The sequence below is a fragment of the Perca fluviatilis genome, chromosome 7 (genome assembly GCF_010015445.1).
Source record: "Perca fluviatilis chromosome 7, GENO_Pfluv_1.0, whole genome shotgun sequence".
Classification (NCBI taxonomy): domain Eukaryota; kingdom Metazoa; phylum Chordata; class Actinopteri; order Perciformes; family Percidae; genus Perca; species Perca fluviatilis.
Genome location: NC_053118.1, coordinates 21,974,818 through 21,995,762, shown reverse-complemented (window position 1 = coordinate 21,995,762; position 20,945 = coordinate 21,974,818). Strand labels below are relative to the sequence as shown.

Here is a 20,945-nt window from a genome sequence, read left to right as displayed (position 1 = left end):
CTATCAGAATTATAGCACACGCACACACTCACTTTGTCACTCATTTGTACACAAACACACAGACAGTTTGCTCGTTTCTCTCAGCTTATGGGAAAAACGGTGGAGTCTGAGAATATGTGCATACATTACGGCATGTGTAAGTGCGAGGTAGCGAGAGAAAGTCTTAAATGTTTCTGAGAGTGTGAGAGGAAGTAATAAGATGAGTGGAGTGCGTTTGTCTGCTGAGAGAGGGATGATGGATTGTTGAGGAGAGGCAGGTGAAGCTGAATATCTCCCTACAGCGACGGTCATAAAGCAAGAGAGCAGCATCCTCTCCAACAACACAATGAGATCAAATAACCTCCAGTGCCTCTAAGCACACACACACCTACACGCACACACACACTCAGAGTTGAAAGCAACATCAGTGGCTGGCACTGATATTCAGGCTTCGCTCTGTTTTGAAACATCCATCATATTCTTGAGCAGAAAGAGAGAGGCAATGAAAGTGTAAAGATGAGCACTCTTTGACACACTCCCCCACCTTCCTATCTCTCACAAAAACACACATACGCTCACATGCACAGCGCACGCGCACACAGATAGATACAGAGCAATCCGTGAAGTATGCGAGTGAGAGGAGGTGAAGTAAGATGAACAAGCAGGAGAGGAGGTTGAAGTAGAAGAACAAATCCGAGTAGGAAGGGGAGGGAGAGACACAAGGGTCAGTGATGGGAGAGACTCACCAGGGCTCAGAAGAGGGATTAGGACCCAGGGTGTGTGTGTGTGTGTGTGTGTGTGTGTGTGTGTGTGTGTGTGTGTGTGTGTGTGTGTGTGTGTGTGAAAAAGAGAAAGAAAGCAGGAATGGCATCAATCTCGCTGAATCTTTTTTTATAACAATAAACCTGTGAGCAAGGCATTTTACAACCAGCATCTGTCAGAAAGCCTTGACACCACCACAGTCCCGCTCCCTTTCTGTCCCCGACAGTCATTAACAGCCCTCTCTGACTTCTCGCTTTGGTGTGTTATTGTGTTTGTGTGTGCCTGTCCACATGTGAGACTCCCCATTGCTATACAATGTGTGTGGAATTTCATGCTATAATCGGTCAGGGACCGGAACACACGGCAAACAAAGCAATCGGCACAACAGCGCACCATCTCTTCACACACATAGTTTATAGGGCGCACACATACACACACCCACACACACAGACAAACACACCCACACACACACACCACCCCACACACACACACACACACACACACACACACACACACACACACACACACACACACACACACACACCTTCTGAACAGGCTGGTGAGATGTAGTTCTCTTTGAGATTCTGCACTTTGCCCTCTTCTGCAGATGGCCAATTACATGATCAGATGTGGTCCGTTACACCGCGGCCACCCACGAAACGCTGCATGTTCAAGCTCCATGAAAAATTCACACACACAATCATAGAATGCCAGATCATAAAAACATCCACCAGCATGGTCCTAGGGGGTAATTTTGTGTTAGTGTGTGCTATGCTGAAAACAACCTAAAACATTGCCACATTGATATGGAAATTAGACCAATCTACCACTGGCGCAAATGGCTAAAAAACAGTTACTTAAATAGCAAAACTCAGTGTGTACATGCACATACAGATACACACACACAGAAAGATATGCATATGAATGGCATGCGAGGGGTCTGTCCCAGAGCTTGGTTGTGCCTATCAAAGGCTCGTCTCTCCCAGAGACCAGTCAAGGCCCAGCCTTACACACTTAGCATTAGAATACATCAATGGCACAGGAATGGAGGCACGCAGGCTTTCATACTTGGAAAACCCACCTTCAGCCTCTATCTTCCCCTTTTCACTCCCTCTTTGGTCCATCCCAGCCCTCCACCCCCACTGTTAGCCCTCTCCTATTATCTCCTGCTCCTCTTATTCCCCCTCTTATTCCCCCCTCTCCCCCTCACCATCTCCTTCTCCGTCTTAAGACTCCACTCGCCCCCTCCTCTCCAGAAGGAAGCCTTTTTAACCGTGACCAGAACTCCGAGCCGCATGGACCGTGACCACATAGCCATACAACACCAGATAGTGTGTGTGTGTGTGTGTGTGTGTGTGTGTGTGTGTGTGTGTGTGTGTGTGACTGACATAAAATAATCATAGTTAGGCCTGCCACTGCTCAGTCACCCTCAGTGTTGTGAGTGTCTGAACAGGCTGCTTTAGATCCCGTTTAGCTCTGTGGGATTTGCTGTCTGGTCATCAGCATTCATCCCAACACTTCACTGACTAACTGACAAACTCCACTTAATGGAATCAAACTTGGCCCATCAAACGTGTGTCAGTCCATGTATTTGTGTGTGTGTGTGTGTGTGTGTGTGTGTGTGTGTGTGTGTGTGTGTGTGTGTGTGTGTGTCCCATCACTATCATCTGTCGATACCCAGAGACAGCCTTCAGCCAGAGAATAGGAGAGAGAGGTGAGGAAAAACAAGCCAGCTCTCCTTTACTCTCTAATTACAAATGACAAACCTGCTACCAAGAGTCTGGCACCTGACGACGCATGATAACCTCTCAGCTCTCTGCCGATACTCAGTGGCAGACTGGAGGCTATCTGGCTGTGTGTGTGTGTGTGTGTGTGTGTGTGTGTGTGTGTGTGTGTGTTGTGTGTGTGTGTGTGTGTGTGTGTGTGTGTGTGTGTGTGTGTGTGTGTGCACACTGACTGACAGATCAAAACAAGAACAACAACATCAAACCGAGTCCTGCCCTACAGCTCTGATTCCCAATGACAAAGCAATATTTTATGGCTAATATCTCACCTGTCTTCCGCTCTTCATTGCACTTTTAGTTTTGCATCCTTTACTTTTAGCCATTGATTTTCTCCTTCCTTCGTTTCTTCCTTCCTCACTCTCTCTATCTCTTTTGCATCATTGAAAAAGCAGCCGTTCTTCTCCAGATCATCCATTTCCTCCCCATGGCGTAATAATGAGGTTAACACCGCATTGTGGCTTGTACTCTTACTGTCTAATATATCTAATTGCATTGTAATGATATCAAAGGCCATCTACTGTGAGTGTCATGTATCCTTACAACACGGGAAGGTTGTAACCTGTTCTCACACCATACTCTCTTACACACCCTCAACTCTGCTGTTTTAGTAGTTTTCTATTTGAGGGAAGTGGTACAAGGTTGTGGAGGATAGATACTTGAAGAGATATGATATCTGAGTACTGATAACAAAACATCTCACCACAAGGTCCATGTAGTAGCTGTTCTGTAGCTTTAACCTACATAATTACATCAGATAATGTAAAATTTACATATTATTCAAGTATAACCATTATAAGAGAAAAGGTACTGGAATATCAATGGTCAACATATGTGACATGATCAAAATACGATAAATATTGATCTAAACTGGGAAGATATTAAATTACATTTCCTAAAAAGTAAAAGTCAAATTAGTGCCAGTTAGCTTAGCACGATATATCCCACTCTATCTAAACTGTATAAATACTACCATCTCTAAACACATATATTACTACAAGTAATCAATCATATAGAAATGAAACAAAGTTTACATTTACATTTGGCAGTTAAGTTTAATATATTGTTTGGCGTCCTAAAACTTATTTTTGTATGTTATGCTACAGCTCGTGGTGCTACTGACTTCCTGTTTACAGTGTTGATTGCTTTCAGTTGGACAGAGCTACAGACTAACCCATTAATTTCGTAGATAAATCACTAGATTGAAACTATCTAGCAGTTACGACGAACGTCTGAAAGACGTAACACACAAACTTAGTAATAGATTTAGAAAGAGCTGGTCCAACCCAGTCCAGGAGGTGTTTTCCCATTTGTCTGTAGATCTAGATCATTTCCATTGTTGGAAACAGCAGTTAAGAAAATAATCTTACCACAAGGTCAATTAAATAGCTATTCTGAAGCTTTCAGGCACATCGCATGATTTGGATGGAAGGATTGGATGAATTTTATTATTCTCCAAAGTGGAAACTGGTTTGATTGGTTTGATAAAGATTTTTATTGGTAAATGTTTGCCCAGTTGTCATTGAGCGATTGAGGATTTGTGTTTTTCTATAATGTAATAAAAGAAGCCAAATGTCTCAAACTCAAATGTTAAATGTTTTCATTGCTGTAGAGGAACTTGATGATGATTTACAAGTGAAGAAGAGCAAGGAACTTTTAGTTTTTTTAAATGTTCAATACTCTACGGACACAGTTTTGTTAGCACCAAAAATGTACAGAAGTACAGATAAACATGATAACAATTTAAAATGTGAAAAATAAAATGGGGCAGAGAGATAAAGGAGACATACACAGAGAAGCTCAAATACACACAAACACCGGCTTGAATGGACCGCCAGACATGGGTTCACGCTACAGGAGTGAGCGTACACTTCTTCCCATTCACATTTAGCATTGAGTTAGCATTGACTCCCCGCTGAATAGCCTTGTGAAGGCACAGGGCGATGCTAACCGGGAGGCACTATCGCTATCCGCCCTGCTCCTTGGCGGAATAGCCGAGGCGGCATTGATATGGTAATGTCAGGAACGTTTCAGGGCCAAAGCTTGGGACCGTGGGCGCTCTGTGATCCTCCAAGCCCAAAAAGGACAGATCTCCAGGGCATTGTGATTTCCCCAGTCAAGGCCCTGAGTGATCAGGATAAGCCCGTCCATGCTGCTTTAGTGCTGTCACTCAGCTGCTATTGTGGTCATGTGAACGGCCATTTTCATCACAATTGACCTCGGTTTTGGCAGTACTGTTCTGCAGGGCCCTTCTTTCTCTATTCTTCTGTGCCCTCCCCTCCTTCCCTTTCGTCCTCCATCAATGATTTTTTTTCTTCTCTGTCTGGTCTTTTTTCCACTTTCCAGCACTAACAGAGGCCCACAGATATGGCTGATGCAGAGTTGAACTAAACTCTCTGCCTATCCACCGCCATCTCTGGAGCCCTATCATCTCTTTGGAGCCTTTGATTATCTGAACTGATACTGTAGAAAATTGCAACCTGTGATGCAATACATATGCTCAGATTTACAATTCAACTCTAGGGGGTAAAACACTCAGCGTATGTGGTGTGAGCAACAATTTACAACACACACAACAAGTTGGCGGGTGGGTGTCTTCATTCTGTGTTTTATTCAATCATGGTTTAGCAAATATAGGAGTGTGGTATGTATGGTTGTTATTCTACATCTTTGTGTGATGTGGAGTGTGTGTGTGTGTGTGTGTGTGTGTTCTCTCTTTGCTCCACTTTATTTGATCAGGGCTGGAAGAAAATAACAATGTACTCCCTTAAGGAAGCTGTGGGAGGTAACAACAGAGATTGTCCCTGTGAAACGAGTTTTGCCTGCATGTGTGTGTGTGTGTGTGTGTGTGTGTGTGTGTGTGTGTGTGTGTGTGTGTGTGTGTGTGTGTGTGTGTGTGTGTGTGTGTGTGTGTGTGTGTGTGTGTGTGTGTGTGCATGTATAAAACAGAGGGGGGACATGGAAAGAGAGATAGAGGAGGTGGAGAGTGAAGAGTATGCATATGTATGGGTCTAATACATGTGGGTAATGTGTGTGGGTGGTATGCTTGCAGGCTGTGCCCCCCCCCACACACACACACGGGATGGGAGGAGAATTTGCCTGGATGCGAAGAACTCTGCTCCATCAACACAACACATCCTATTTCTCAACATCTCCTCCCACATCTCCCTCTCCCCCTCCACCACCTTTATTTCTCTCTCTCTCTCCCGGGAAGTGACACAGAATTCTTTTTAACTGCAGTACATTCATTACAACAACCCTGCAACTCCCACATCCTTCATTCACCCCTTCCCCCCTTTACCCACTACTCCCCTCTAGCCTCTACATTCACCCCCCCCCCCCATAACACAAGTGAAATAAAGACGTGTGCATATCCACCTCCAGCAGCCGCCCTGGACTTTACGCTTTCATTAAAAACAGGAGAGAGGAGTTGGCTGAGAGAGGTGGTAAACACTCATTCATATGCGGCCTTACTACAGCAGTGCTAGCACAAATTTCCTGTGCCTCAGAGCGTAGGAAGGGAAAGCAGAGCCTACAGACAGCGTGGGTGTAAGCACTGAGGACAGCCATCCTCTTTCTATCTCCCTCCATTGACAACCATTGACTCTGCTCCGTGCCCACACATGTACACACAAAGACACAGCTGTCCCTCGTGTAATAAACACAAGGGTATGCTTAAAATCCTGCATGCACACACACACACACACACACACACACACACACACACACACACACACACACACACTCCACCTTAGATAATGTTGGATGAATAGACAATATATAGAAATTTGTCAATTGCCATTGCAGGCAACGTTACAAATCAATTTCAAGGACTGCTTTATGGAAGTATTGGATTTTTACATAACAATAATAAAGTATCTGGATTTGTCAGGTATTTAATTAAGTGGAAAAGACAAAAACAGACTTTCCATTTGATTATTTCATCTACAAATGATTTCTCAATAGAATTTCCAGAAGGTAACAATTACCACAGCTATTACAAAGTTCTTGTACATTAGAAAATTGTATCGACAGATGCATCCCTGTCATACCAAAAACTCCTGCAGATCAACACGGTTGATCCCTTGAACTCACTCACTTTATTATGTAACGATGTTAAGACTTGAATTTTGTTTCGGTACTTTCAAAGGAATTTTCCTCAAAAAAATCAGTATGATGATATCTATATCCATCTTGCAAGTTAAAATGACATTTGAAGGCTGCAAATCATGATTATTTTATGTATATCAATAAATCAGGGTGATGCCTTAAAAGCATACTTACAAGATTATTATTTGTTTATCCAGCCATCAAAAATGCATACATGTCCCATTTTGAATTATATAAAACAGAAGTAACAAATTCTCACATTTGGAAAGCTTCTGTTTGGCATTTTAGCTTGATAAATGACCTAAACAATATATCACTTTATCAAAATAGTTGTTGTCGCCCATTGATTAATAATATCAATAAATCAACTTATTGTTTCAACCTATTACTTACAGTGTACTATGATAAAATATTGTATTACCATCTTCTAGTCACAGTAGAGCCACAACTAATGAATATTATTATCATTATCTATCAACACTTATAGTTTTTCACCTCGATCAAATGAGTACCGTAATTGTTTAATGAAAAAAGCCCTTCCCAATTTCCCACAGCTCAAGATGACCCCTTAAAATATCATGTTTTGTCTAAAACCCTAACGTGTTCGACATAAAACAATATAAAACTGATAGAAGCAGCAAGTCGTTATATCAGAGAAACTTGAACCAATGAATATTTGGCATTTTGCTTAAAATGATTATTGTCAATTAATTTTGGTATCATAAATGTATCAACTGACTGCTACAGATTCTGCTCACACACACATACATATTTCTTAAAAACTTAAAAAAGAGCTGCAGCATTATACTAGCATTCAGCACATCAACACAAACTGGCCAAAACACACACACACACACACACACACACACACACACACACACACACACACACACACACACACACACACTGAGAGCTCATTGTCTGATCTGAAGAGCGACTCAAGAGGAGTATGGTGATGCAGAGGAGAACAATGAGCAGGAGAAGAAGAAGTGATGCAGAGAACAACTCTCTCCTGAGCCAACGGGAGAGGCAGCGGGAGAGACGGAGAGGCAGAGGGCGGAAGGGGAGGGCAGAGCGACAGATACATGGCGAGAGAGAGAGAGGAGGAACAGGCTGAAACATCCAGGAGAGTGCAGTGTCTGTGGGACGCCATCGATCCAACACTGACAGAAATAGACAGCCAGACCAGAACCGACAAAGGCACTCTGAGACACACTAACACACAGCAGTGCTGCTGCCCGTATTACACATCTGCACAGCAGGAGCTATTCATACATGAACAAGCCAACACACTGGCCATCCACACATAAGCAGTCATGCACACACACACACACACAACACACACATGGACATTAAAGGCAGAAAAGTGTTACAACAAAATTGTAAATGATTTCACAGGTAATAGCCAGCCACATGTTGCACAGGCATCGATCACAACAGTGTGCGCATGTGCTTGGCCAAACCATTCTAAATTCTTCGAACAATGCCGTTCTGTGCAACATCTCCTGCAATCAGTCAACAACATTAAATGAGTTGCAATTTTTATTTTGGTGTCCATTGGGCTACATTTTTTCTTTTCTTTTATACCTTTAAGATGAAGCAGTTTAGCTGTCTAAGGCTAGACTTACTGGGGTTGTGAGACAATTGGTGCACTTACATAAATGTATGCACTTATGTAAATGCGCGTAAACCCCCAGCAGGGATTATAAAGACAAAATGTAACTTTTCTAATACCTAATCCAATAATTTGCGAGTCCTATACCCATCAGGCATGAAGCTTCCAGCAGCAAACAGACCGCACGTGAGTAAACATGCATCGGTCCGCAGGGACAGAAGTTTGAATTTTTGCTTAAGTTTTTTGTGTGTTTCCACTGTACCGGTAGGTGCACTTTAGAAACAGGACAAAATCTGTAGACAACTGTCAGCAGATTCAGACACAGTGAATAAGTCATGCACATGAAAAGGACTGGGCTGTAAAATCATGGCATTTAAGCAAATATTTTTTTCTGACATTAACCTACTGTTTCAATGAAACATGAGCTTGCAGATGTTTCTGGTTTCCAGGCTACTGCTGTATATCACAAAATGGACAGAAATCCAAGTAATTTTCTGTGCAAGTACTGCATGCATTTCATCAGGCAGAACTCTTCAAAAACATAGACAACTGATTTACTGATCTAATTTGCTTGGAATGATTCATTTGGGCAAGAGCGTTTTGTAATTTTCAACGGACAATTAGCAGCAATTTTGCTAATCAATAAATATTTAAACTCATTTGTTAAGCAAACATTCTCTGGTTCCAGCCTCTCAAAATGCTTCTTTCTGTTTTATATGATTGTAAACTAAATATTTTGGGGATTTCAAGCTGTTAGTTGTACAAAACAGGCAATCTGAAGCTGTCACCTTGGGCTCTGGCAAATTGCTATGGGCAATTTCCTCTATTTTCTGACATTTTATAGAACAAACCATTGATTGAGAAATAATCTGTAGATTAATTTATAATAATGTAAATAATCGTTAGTTGCAGCCCTAATGTTCTTTTTGTTACAATATGATTAAACAAAAAGTCAATATACTGTGATGATTCTGAAGTATTGCTCATCCACACACACACACACACACATGCAGATACAATACACAACGGACGACTAAAACAAAATCAATAGAATATAACTCTAAAACTACGTCAGCATCTATTTGATGATCATACATGCATTTACAGAATGGCTTTTAAATAAGCCCATCACCATACAAATTACTGGCTGACTGGTTGGTTTCCACTGACACATCAGGCTGGTTGACAGTTTTACTGACTGGTTGCTGTTGCCATCAGGAGTAGAGTGCTTGTGTAGTGAACATTTCTGCTTCCCTCCCTGGCCTAGGCTGGGACTGATTAAAGCCTTCTGCTGAAACAAGGTCATAATTCACTTAGCCATTTCCCAATTTCCGCATAATTACCCTCCTGCTTCACGAACACTAACATGCGCGGACACACACGGACCCGCACACATTCGCACCGACGCTCAGACACGAACACATTTCCTCTCTGATTTGTGTCATTACTGAGAGGAGAGTGGTTAAAAGGTTTCAGAGTTGGCCTCTTAGTGACAGCTTAAATGGATAAAACCTCAATTAAAGACTCTCTCCCTCTGTGCCGCGCTTTCTCTGTGGATGGAATAAGCATAATTCTGTGTCCTCTGCAGTTTGTTGAAGTGAGGACCTAGCCTTGCTTTTTTCTCTCCCCTGGCTGCTAAATCAAACCTTCTCAGTCAGGACTTACTCATATCTCGTCATAATTGTTTCTTATGAAAAGCCGTCGGAATAAAACCTCTGAAGTTGTTTACGGCTTGACGAACCGATAACAATATTTATGATCAAAGCTCAGCAATAAGCATCATTCTGCCCAGCGAGCAGTGAAAATATACACTCTTCCTGTAAATGCAGTGGCTCTCCTCCCTGCTGCTCCTCTGTCCTGTCCTGGCCGGCGACAGTTGATTCCCAGTGTGTTTGATGAAAACAGCTGCATTTTCACGTGCGACTGTATTGTCTTAATGCGGAGGATTGCTAATTGTCATGTCGGTATAGTTTATTAACGCTAGACCACTCTGCTCTGTTGTGATCAGGCTCAGCATATGGCCTCAGACTGCCACTACGCTGCTACCATTAGCCACATCACAAACACACCATATGAGCATCTGGTGTGTGTGTGTGTGTGTGTGTGTGTGTGTGTGTGTGTGTGTGTGTGTGTGTGTGTGTATATATGTGTGTGTGTGCAGGAGCTGACAGACTACATTATTAGTACCCCCCCCTACCCCACAAAAGCCCCAAGAGCGCTGGCGAGGAATAGAGTAGACATCACATAGAGTTACTCACACACACACACACACACACACACACACACACACACACACACACACACACACACACACACACACACACACAGATACATTAAGCGCTTTGAAACAGCTTGTAAACATCACAGCCTTGTTATTAGCACCTGATTACACTGCTGGAGCTTAGGCATCGGCTCAGAGAATAATGTTAATATCAACAACAACATCGAGTGTGTGCGTCTGAGTGTGTGTATTTGAGTGATTTCGTGTATTGCCTCTAGCCAATCGCTGTGGGATTTGTTCTCTGTGGACAATTTGTTCAAATTTAACACATGAGTGGGAAAGATAAATTCTAGTTTGGCCCCGCGTTTTACCTAAAATCTAAAGAGATAACGTGGAAAAACGTTCATTCAATCATTTGGCTGTCAAGGGAAAAAAGCTATTCATCAGACTCAGACAGCAGCGTTCAACACACAAGAACTGTGTGACTCGGACACAGCTCCTCCTGTTAATTCCAATGTGATTTCTGAGAATTCATCTTTAAGATAACTGTCCTGAAAACATCTGTTAAGTCACTTTACTGTCACTATTTAATCTAATAGTGAGCTGTACATTTTCTTTATATGTTGTTACTCAAACCGACACTGTCCCGGGATAACGTCCAGGTTATATGCAGAACAGTGAACACAGACCACCAAACATCTTGAAATCACCAATGGAGAAGCCAATACTGGTGTGTTTGACTTTGTGTGAACCCTTCCATGTCTTTGTGCAATCAAAAGTCACTTAAAGGAGAATTCCGGTCGATTTCAACACATAGCTCTTGTTGTTTGTTTTTGAGTGCTGTCAGTAGCGAGAAAAACGAAAACAATTGGTGCTGCCTACACTGTGTTATCCTCCTGCTAATGGTAATAATCCCTGCCCTCCAGGAAGCAGAAGCAAGGACAACGGCTAAGGAAACCACAACGATCGACACTGACAAGACTCCTACTCACCAACCCCAGATGGATCACACACAAAATGGATATATATGCTACAAATACACATGGAACTGCTTCGTGATGATTATTACCGAAGCCTGGCTGAACACGCTCACTTATCCCAGACGACAGCTAGCAGCTAACAGGGTAGGTGAATTTAAATAATGGCTAAGTTAAACACATCTTGTTGTCATGTAAGGGCCCTGTTCATGTTGCACAGACATTGTAATTGCATTTTGTGTCTGTTAAGAGGCACAAAGGCACTCTTTATCTTTTGCCCCCAAAACTGCCGTTCTAGCTAAGTGGGAGCTCTCGGCATTGGCTGCAGCAGCTCTGTGTTGCTACCACCAATTCGGCTCGTTTTTTTTGCTATCGACAGTACTCACATAGGTATAGCGATCAAGATTAACATAAAAACTGCCCGGAGTTCTCCTTTAACATGTTCAAAATGTCATTAAAAGTGCCTGCCCATGTGAAGTGATTCCTTCCGAGTGAACACAGTGAATCTGACTGCAGTAGATGTGAAAGAAATGCATGAAAGTCGTGCTAATTCAGCTTCGGAACCGTCTACAAACTACAACACTGACTGTTAGGAGGCTTAAACGCACGTTTAAAATTTGTTGTTTCAGTCTCCTGGGTGCTAATGCTAGCAGGAGGAACTAACACGGTGTAGGCAGCACCGATTGTTTTTGTTTTTCTTGCTACTGACAGCACTCCAAATTTAAAAAACAACAGAAAAATTGAAATTGACCAAATTTCTCCTTTAATTGCCATGTAAAATTGATCTCTGTTCTGTTAAAAACAATGGTGTGGTCCCACAAAGCTTTAGATTGGGCATCTGGTAGTGTACAGTGGAGGTGAAGGGAGAGTCTGTATTACCGACTCATATCTGTGCCGGTTGTTGTTCAGATGCTGATCCCAATTTTGTTTGCAATCCTCACGACTTTTCTCTGAAAGCACACAGCCTTTCTGCTGTTGCCAACATGGAAGCGACCGGTAAAGAATTTGCGCCACATTTGGAGCTCAACCCCATTTTCACACCTGTGCACACCTGGCCAGGACGCAGGTGTACCAGCTTGTCGGTTTTTGGAAAGCTACAATAATTGGGCAACTCAGGCCCGCATTGTCCAAACGCCTGAAAGGAGCTTTTCATCATTTTCAGACTGTCTAAACAGCACTTCTGAGAGAGAGTGGCTGCAACACAAAGAACAGCAAGAAGAGCAATCACTCACAGTCTCAGACACACCGTTGGGTAATTTAGACTGTCCGATCAAACTGATCGCATGTTGTTGGAAGCAGGTGGAATAGGGAACGCCACACAAGAACCACATTTTTGAAACATATTTATCAACCATCTCTGATTGGGAAACTAGTTCTAACTGGCCCAAAAGTATCAGATTTAGGGCATATTTGGCTATCGCTTTAGGCATAGCGATAAAGCCATTTTATCATCTTTTTTAACTGAGAAACGTTTAGCTGCAGAGCTGCTCTTAGGAGCTATTAGGGGCTCCCAGCAGGTGGCATTTGATATGATAAACATGCACGTTTTGGCAAATGTGATAATATTAAAATCAGAAAATTTTATTTCAAGCAACAAACTATTAAAGAAATTCAAAGATACTGACTATTCAATAATTTAGATTTTGTGTGGGGATATAATGCACCAAACATGCCATTTAAGCTTTGTTGAAAACAAAGAAATACAGCAATTACATGGGCCATAACAACTGTGAATGCACTCATCGTCTCAACCTCCAATACCACACATGTTCCTTAAAAATTGTGTACATTTGTGGCTTTCTGTGATTTGTCAGTGTCATAAATCACCTGTCCAGGCATTGATAAGGACACATTCCAAATAATTCCATATTACATTATCAACACATATTGGTTCTGAATGCATTATCCTTGATGTTTTAGCCAAATGACACACAGACGTGCTCAGACCATAAAAACAGGCCGACAGCAGTGTCAAACATTATTTTAACCAATGCACATTAACATTTAAAAGGAGTTCTTACAAAAAGAAAAAAGGCATGCAGTGTCAAATGGTGTAAACCATTATAATTCATGTCCAAGAAAAAGCCTTTACTTGAGCATAAGTACATTGTCATAAAAGTCAACACTTTCTGTACATAAAATGTATTTGTGTGACCCACTCACACAGATGTTTTTTTAATCTTCCATCGTTAAAGTTTGTGTGAAAATGCAAAGAAAAATTGAGCACTGATGGAAAAGTCCGCCAGAACACAGCATTCATGTACTTATGTGAATTCACTGCAGCCCACCACGCTACACCTTCATCTCCATTGAAGTTGACTACCCAAAATAAATTCTCAACCCGTGGGAAACACTAGCACTAGTGATGCTATTTACTTTATTTTATTTTATCTTTCCTGCATCGACTTACTGCACCTAAATCATATCTGGCCGTTGTTGTGAATGTGTTAAATCAACGTAGAAACTTAAGATTAACTTAAAAATCACCATCCATTTATCTTTATGAAAAAAAAACAGTTCTAGACAACCATTCAGTGTGATTTCTAGCGATGAAAGTCTTGATAAACACAGCCTGCAAAGCGTCTGTGCAAATCACTGAGCCCCCAGCATAGAATCAGCAGTCACTTAAATCAAACCCAATCCTGGGCCAGGCATTTACACCTATAAGGCCTTTACTTTATGTCAGGCTGGATCAGAAAGGCTCAACTTGGTGCGACTCTCATATAGGCTTGGTCTTAGCAGAATTACATCTCTAAAATCCCTAAGAACCTGCTGTCTTTGAATCCAAACCATTACAGTGACCAGTTTGTGTTTGATCCAAGACGGAGCAAGCGTGAACGCAAAACATCAATACTTTAATTTTCACAGCAATGCTTCCGATTAGTTGATCATGTAAGCAGGACAGCGTTTGAGGAAATGAAAGAGCCAATCAGGAGATGTAGAAAAAAATTTGGTGTGCTCAATATTTCAGGCTTGTCTTTTTCTAAAGATCACTGTGAGTTTTTTTATGTGTGTGTGTGTGCGTGTAAATTCATAGGATCTGCAAGGAGCTGTGTTTGAAGGTGGCTTTGGTCAAAATCTCAAAGTGTGTAACAAGAGAGAAGTGAGTGGAAAGAAAATGAAAGTGTGGGTGAGGTGAGGTGAAGGAAAACCAGACAACAAAACAAGGCAACATATTTTCTAGCACTAGAAAGATTTAGTCCAAGTTAATTTGACAGAGAAAGAGTCTCACAACATTCACATTAAACCACATAGCTCCCAAAATACCCCCCCCCCCCCTAAGAGTGCTTTTCCATCAGGCAATTGGAGGATGAGAGGAAAAACAGAGAGGTGGGTGCACACTCCTGAAATCTAGCTCATCACCAAAGAGGAAAAAAAAGGTAAAGGACGAGAAAATAATTCATTTCTTTTCCCCCTATCTTGTACATGTCCCTTATTGCTCGGCTCACCTACCAGACAATACCCGTCCAATCAGAAAAATTTATTAAATCCTATGCATGCACACAGAGGGAGAGAGAGTGAGAGAGAGAGAGAGGGGGGAACCACTGGATCTTATTATGCATATAGTACTCATCCATCATACAGGTGTTCCCTATTGCTTTTAATTAATGACGTCTATATGCGAGCGTCTGAACGCCACACACACTCACACCCACACGTCGCTACGCAAACCAGAATCCATTCACCCGTACACTTATGTGGCCTTATTATTCGTTGATAATGAACAGCCTGATCACTGTGTGTCTATATAACTGTTATGATGATCACTGAGCATGTGTGTGAGGTTTTATTTTTGTGAGTGCATGTGCGCAAACACACATCACAGCGGTAGCTGACATATGTAGCGACGGCGCGAACGCCTATGATGAATGGGTTGTACATGCACACACACACACACACAGGCGGGATGTGCGCCTTGTGATAGTGAGTGAGTAATACACTCCTTTGTGCAGATATTCATAAATGTAAATGTTGTTGTCCTAAGTGGGGCTGGGAGACAGATAGTTTTGTGTTGCTGTCAAGGGGTTGGTTGATTGGCCTGCTTAATCCTCTAGTCTGTGTGTCTCTCTCTCTCTCTCTCTCTCTCTCTCTCTCTCTCACACATATATAAACTAGGCCTTATGGTCTTATGGTGTCTAATGTGAGAACTCAATGTGTGGATCAGGGCACTGGCCAAGCATTATTATCATTATTATGATGACCCTCCTCCCCCTGCTCTATTATAATTCAACAGAAAATCCGTCTGTATTCTTCCTGACTTCCCCTCTCCTCTAACCAGTCCCACAGCATTTCTCTCTCACTGTCTCTCTCTTCTCATATTGTTGCATTATTTCTCTCCTGCCCTGCGTGACGTGTCTCTGCACTCCGACAAGCTGGATGAATATAAAACAAGTTCCACCTCGGCATCGATTATCACACACATGCATGTGCATTCATATGAGAAGCAAATTCTGCTTGCGATAGCTGGCTTTATTCCCGTGGCATGCGTTGAGGTGACAGTGTCATTGATACACACACGCACACGTATGCAAACACACACACAAAGCTACTATCTAGAAATGAATACGCGTTTGTTTATTTGCAACCTAATTGCATTCCGCAATACACAACCGATAAATTAAGAGATATCACCAGGTATCTATTATGCAAACCAGTTAACTGCTGCATCAGATTACACACATACACATATATACGCATGCACACACTCGTTAGCACACACAAGCACACTCACAGCAGTGGTTAATTGCCAGGTGGTGGAAGATAATGTGTGATTTAACGGACTGATGGACTTGTTTTTGTTTCGGTCACCCATCAATGAGCAGAGACATCTGTAACAGGGCAAACACACAGATGCGCGGGTTCTCACAGACACACACAAACGCACACCATTATACACACGTCCATGCCCAGGGATATCAGTGACAAATGACAGATAGGCAGTGGCAACAGCCATTGCGCAAGACACGAACGCAGGAAATGATCCATCTTCTCAAAGTTAAAAAAGTACACAGCAGGGACGTGTGTGCGTTTGTGCGTACTCGCATAATCATAGATATATGTGAAACTCATAAGCGTGCATGCACATGTTTGTGTTTGTGTGTGAAGCGGTTAATCCTTGGTAACGGTCTCAGCCTGTCTCTTGTGGTTGATGAGTGGCTCGGGGTCAGAAGCTGGTTGAGAAACTGCAGGGTCCTCAGGCTTTACAATGTGTTTACCACTCAAACTGACAGCTATACTACAGCTTATTATTGGCCTTCTAAACCTCCACACTGCACTGTGAGTTACAGAAACTCCAGAGAGGCCGATTGCCAACGGCTAGAGACACGCCAGCCAACCCGACAAATGTGGGATGTTGCGGTGTTGAGTGCAGAGATTAAAATAAATGCTGGGAATGGGATCTGTGTCGTTTAAAATTTGCTAGGAAGTGTATGAAAGAGTGGATTAGACAGGTTATCTTGCAGTTGATCTGTCTTTTGTGTGGCACTGTCCATGGCCCCTTTGTCTTCTAATTCAATAAGTAGGGTGAATTTAAAAAGTTATCCCCACTCACTGCTCATACATTGTCATTGTGTAGGTTTCCACTCACTGAGGAAGAGAGAGAGAGATAGAGATGGGAAGATCAGGGATGCGGCACGTCCACTGAGATGAAGTGTTCTTTAATTAACCACAGTCTTTTATAAAAGACACACACACTAAGACTCACACTGCAGGGGCTAAGAATATTCTGCCGCTGGGATAAAAAGCGTATTGGCAGTGAGCGTGTGGGGAGAGAGAGGGAGAGAGAGAGAGAGAGAGAGAGAGAGAGAGAGAGAGAGAGAGAGAGAGAGAGAGAGAGAGAGAGAGAGAGAGGAGAGACTGCAGGGCTCTGCAGTACTCAGGTCCTGGACAGTCAGGTTAAAGGTTAGGCTGCTCCAGACTGCTTTCGTTCTCCCACTGTCTTTGTCTGAAAAATTAACTGCAGCTTGTTTTTCACTTTACAAATAGTATGAGTATAGAGCAAGAAGCAGCTGACAAATGACTTAAAACATTTTACCAAGGTCAAGGCTGCTCATGTCATGACGAGCTGCTTGTACTGAGGTCCCGGGTTCACGTCTTCCCTTTTTTTCTTTAAGCCTTTAAGCGTTTTCTTTCCACATTTTATCTAAATCAACTTCTGTCTCTGATATGGAAACCTAAGGTGGAATTTCATTAGCATTTATTATAAATCGTTAGAGAGTGAAAAAGTATGGAAATTGAAAATGAGCACCCTCAACATTGAGAGAAAAATATCAGCTGAAATGCATTAGCAGCAAATGTGCAAGCAATATTAGTTTCTCAAAAAAATGTGCGAAAAAATAATTTTCTCGCATTCAGGAAAACTAATATTGTTTACATTATTGTACCACAACAAATAATATTATGTTTTCCGCTCCTTTTACTTTACGCAGTACTTAATGTATAGTTATTCTGTTGTGAGGCCTATATTCACTTGCCTCTCGTAGTTTTTTTCACGCTGTAAACTAAAATGCTCAGCCTGGAGTTATTATCGGCGGACAGAATCATCGATCCCCCTCCTGCAAAAACAACAGTGTATTTTATGAGTTTTTATTTTGTTTATGTCTTTAATAAGTGCAGTCATAAAATGTGATTCACTGTATATATGACTGCTCATCTTAGGGGCCTAGTAAATTCTGCTGAAGAGGTAAATACCACAAACTGAGATGATTTAAGGGCCGCCTGGTAGCCGAAATATAGCTTACACATGGACAGGATTCACTGCAAGATGGAGAACAGAAATGAAGGTGTGTGTTAGTGTGTGACATGCGCGCTTGTGCACCTCTGATACCTACAATTTAGGTTGATTGTTGTCGATTATTTTGAGGAAAAAAATCAAAATACATTAGATCACACAGCTTGCTGAATTGCTCATTAAAGGGCAAAAAATTGGCCAATATTTTGTGTAAAATCTGCCATTCAGTTGCAAATTAACAATATTTTTATCTGCATATTTTGGGCAGAAGAGAAGGAATGTGGATGTACAGATGTGGAAATGCAGCTAATACAACATAAACTTGAAACCAGATTTTACTGTAGAGAGATAAGCCTAGTGTGTTGCAGCAGACTGACGGTACATTCTTAAGGATCCAGCAGCAGATCCATGGACTCACAAGGATAGTATTAAAAAGACAGCTTTCAAAAAAAAGAGAAAGGAAGGGGGGAAAAAGCGTTTTTACTTGTATCCAGATAGGGGCGAGGAGCGAGGGATTAGGAGGATAAAAAAAGGCCAACGGACTGAGTGTAAACAAGAAAGGGGGTTAGAAAGGGATTGTAAGAGAGAGCAGGTTGGCGAGGGAGCGAGAAGGAGAGATTGAATAGTGACACTGCTACAACACAATGGGGTCAGGATGAAGAAGTGCTCCTAATTGAACCAGATAGAGGAGAAGGCAGAGAAAGAGCCCTAAGAGGCTGAGAGAGAAGAGACACATGACGAAGGGAGAAAGAATCACATGTGAATCTCTCTCCTTTTCTTTCTACTCCTCGGCCATGCATGGCTGAAGGTAAAGGAGAGAGGAGAGAAAAGAAGAGGAGTCACTGAATAAATAGTAGCATGCACACAATGCGGTTGGACTGAGGAACAGAAACTAAATATGTCCGGCTAGTTGTGCAAGTGGAGGTGTTGAAAAGATGGTTTGGAGCCACCTCGACTTCACAGTAGGGGTCTGACAGAGCAGTTTGAGACTCAAAAATTGCTTCCCCATGCAGCGAAAACATGAGAGGCCTGCTTAAATAGCTTCTGTGGATCTAAATCATTTCTTCCACTTTTGAAAAGAAAAGAAAGATACAGACTAGGAAGGGGGCTGCTACAAACACACAATGGGACACAATGAAGCCAAGCAACAGCAATAAACCACTGATGAACTACAAGTGTGATGGTGTGAACATGACAGCACACGGAGTGCAAATCAGGACATTTTTCTTTTTCCTTTAACAGGTGGAGAATAGAGAGATCAAAAGAGATGGCATATAACGCACACACGCATACACTCTAATAAGCATTGGGGAATGAGGGTCTTACTGTATGTTGGAGCTGTTCCAGTAAACGGAATGCCTGTTGGCTGACACCGGGACCACGTCCGCCCAGGTGAGACTCGTTAGCACCCAGAGAGACAGCACTACCAGAGCCATGCTCTCGGCTCCTCTCTCGGCCTCCGTCCCTTTGGTCTCTCCGGCCACTCTCTCGGTCCCTTCACCCCACCAAACAACGCGACTCAAACATCCCAGCAAATGCCTAACAGACGGGAGAGGGGGAAACAAAAGCTTCATACATGCATACAAACGGATACGTTCAAAGACTATGATATATTAAGAATTGCTTTGGTTGATAACTGTTGTAAAAGTCTATTGTGGTGTCAAGTGACTAAGGTCCCCCACCTTCCCCCACAAACAGACTGCGAACCCCCTCCCCTCCCCAACAAATCCTGGAGGAAATCCTAATGACTGAGCTGCGCCTGGTCCTCTCTTCTCACCGGGAACTGCTGCTTCTGAGCCCGCCAGAAGAGTGCGGGAGGCCGGTATTGGGTCCAAGTGGGAGGCTGGTCTTGCTCCGAACATGAAACGGTCCTGTCCGCTGCGAAAGAGTTGCTGCTGACGTGAAAAAGGCTTACTGGTAGGTAAAATGAAGGGTGAAAAAAACGCTAGTAAAATAATATATAGGTTTTAAGCAAGTCCTCTTATTCTTCTTTTTTAAACTCTGTATCTGCGTGCTGCTGCAGTTTTTCCATCCAGGGATCCGAGAGCTGTAGAGCACGCCGGGCTACGGAGCTCTATAATCGCTGCAAACAATTCAACCAGCCAGTTTCATTAGGTCTTCAAGACTCTATCCGACAACCATCGTTTACGGTGAACAGCCTGCCCACCCGTCTCTTTCCTTTTTCTCTCTCTCCTCCTTCTCCTCTCTCTGTTTGGTAGGCAGCGCTCGTTCACTTTCTAACTCCACCCACTGCGAGCGACCAAAGCGCATTCCTCCAATATTGTGGCCGAGTCGCAGCACATCAGGCATCACTGCGACTTGAAGTTTTTTGTCAACTATTCGACCTCCTCTGCTAGTGTAAAAGTAGAAAGCTTTGAATCCCCCAGCTACCAGATACGTCTGCAGCAACCCTATGCAGCCTATTTTTCAACGTTAACACCCCCTCCTCCTCCCCAGCCACACACACACGCACACACACACACACACACACACACACACACACACACACACACACACACACACACACACACACACACACACACACTTTTGCATTTTTTATAACAAAGGCTAAACACTTCAATAAACTCGCGCACGCCCTTATATTCTCCCCTCCTTGTTTGGATCCACTAGACACTGTAAGTCAGTCTAATACAGCACTATTATCGTGTACGATCCTCTTATAGCTGCACATTTACATTAACACGCATTCTCACGCGCACACACACGCATGTCCTCTCATCCACCATAAAGACAATATACAAACTGAATA

General features: G+C 42.6%; 1 protein-coding gene across 2 annotated transcripts in view; it reads right to left on the bottom strand.

Annotated features, from left to right (window-relative positions):
* efna3b (ephrin-A3b) overlaps positions 1-20,571 on the bottom strand; it is a 58,076-nt gene extending 37,505 nt beyond the window's left edge. Inside the window, exons 1-2 of one of the 2 annotated variants that reach the window (XM_039804783.1) lie at positions 19,858-20,571; positions 19,502-19,714 (exon numbers count right to left, since the gene is read on the bottom strand). In XM_039804783.1, the coding sequence (XP_039660717.1) occupies positions 19,502-19,611 (110 nt within the window). In that variant the 5' untranslated portion in view covers positions 19,612-19,714; positions 19,858-20,571. The remainder of the gene's footprint in view (positions 1-19,501; positions 19,715-19,857) is intronic. The other variant, XM_039804782.1, reaches the window with a different exon arrangement.
* Positions 20,572-20,945: the final 374 nt, after the last annotated feature.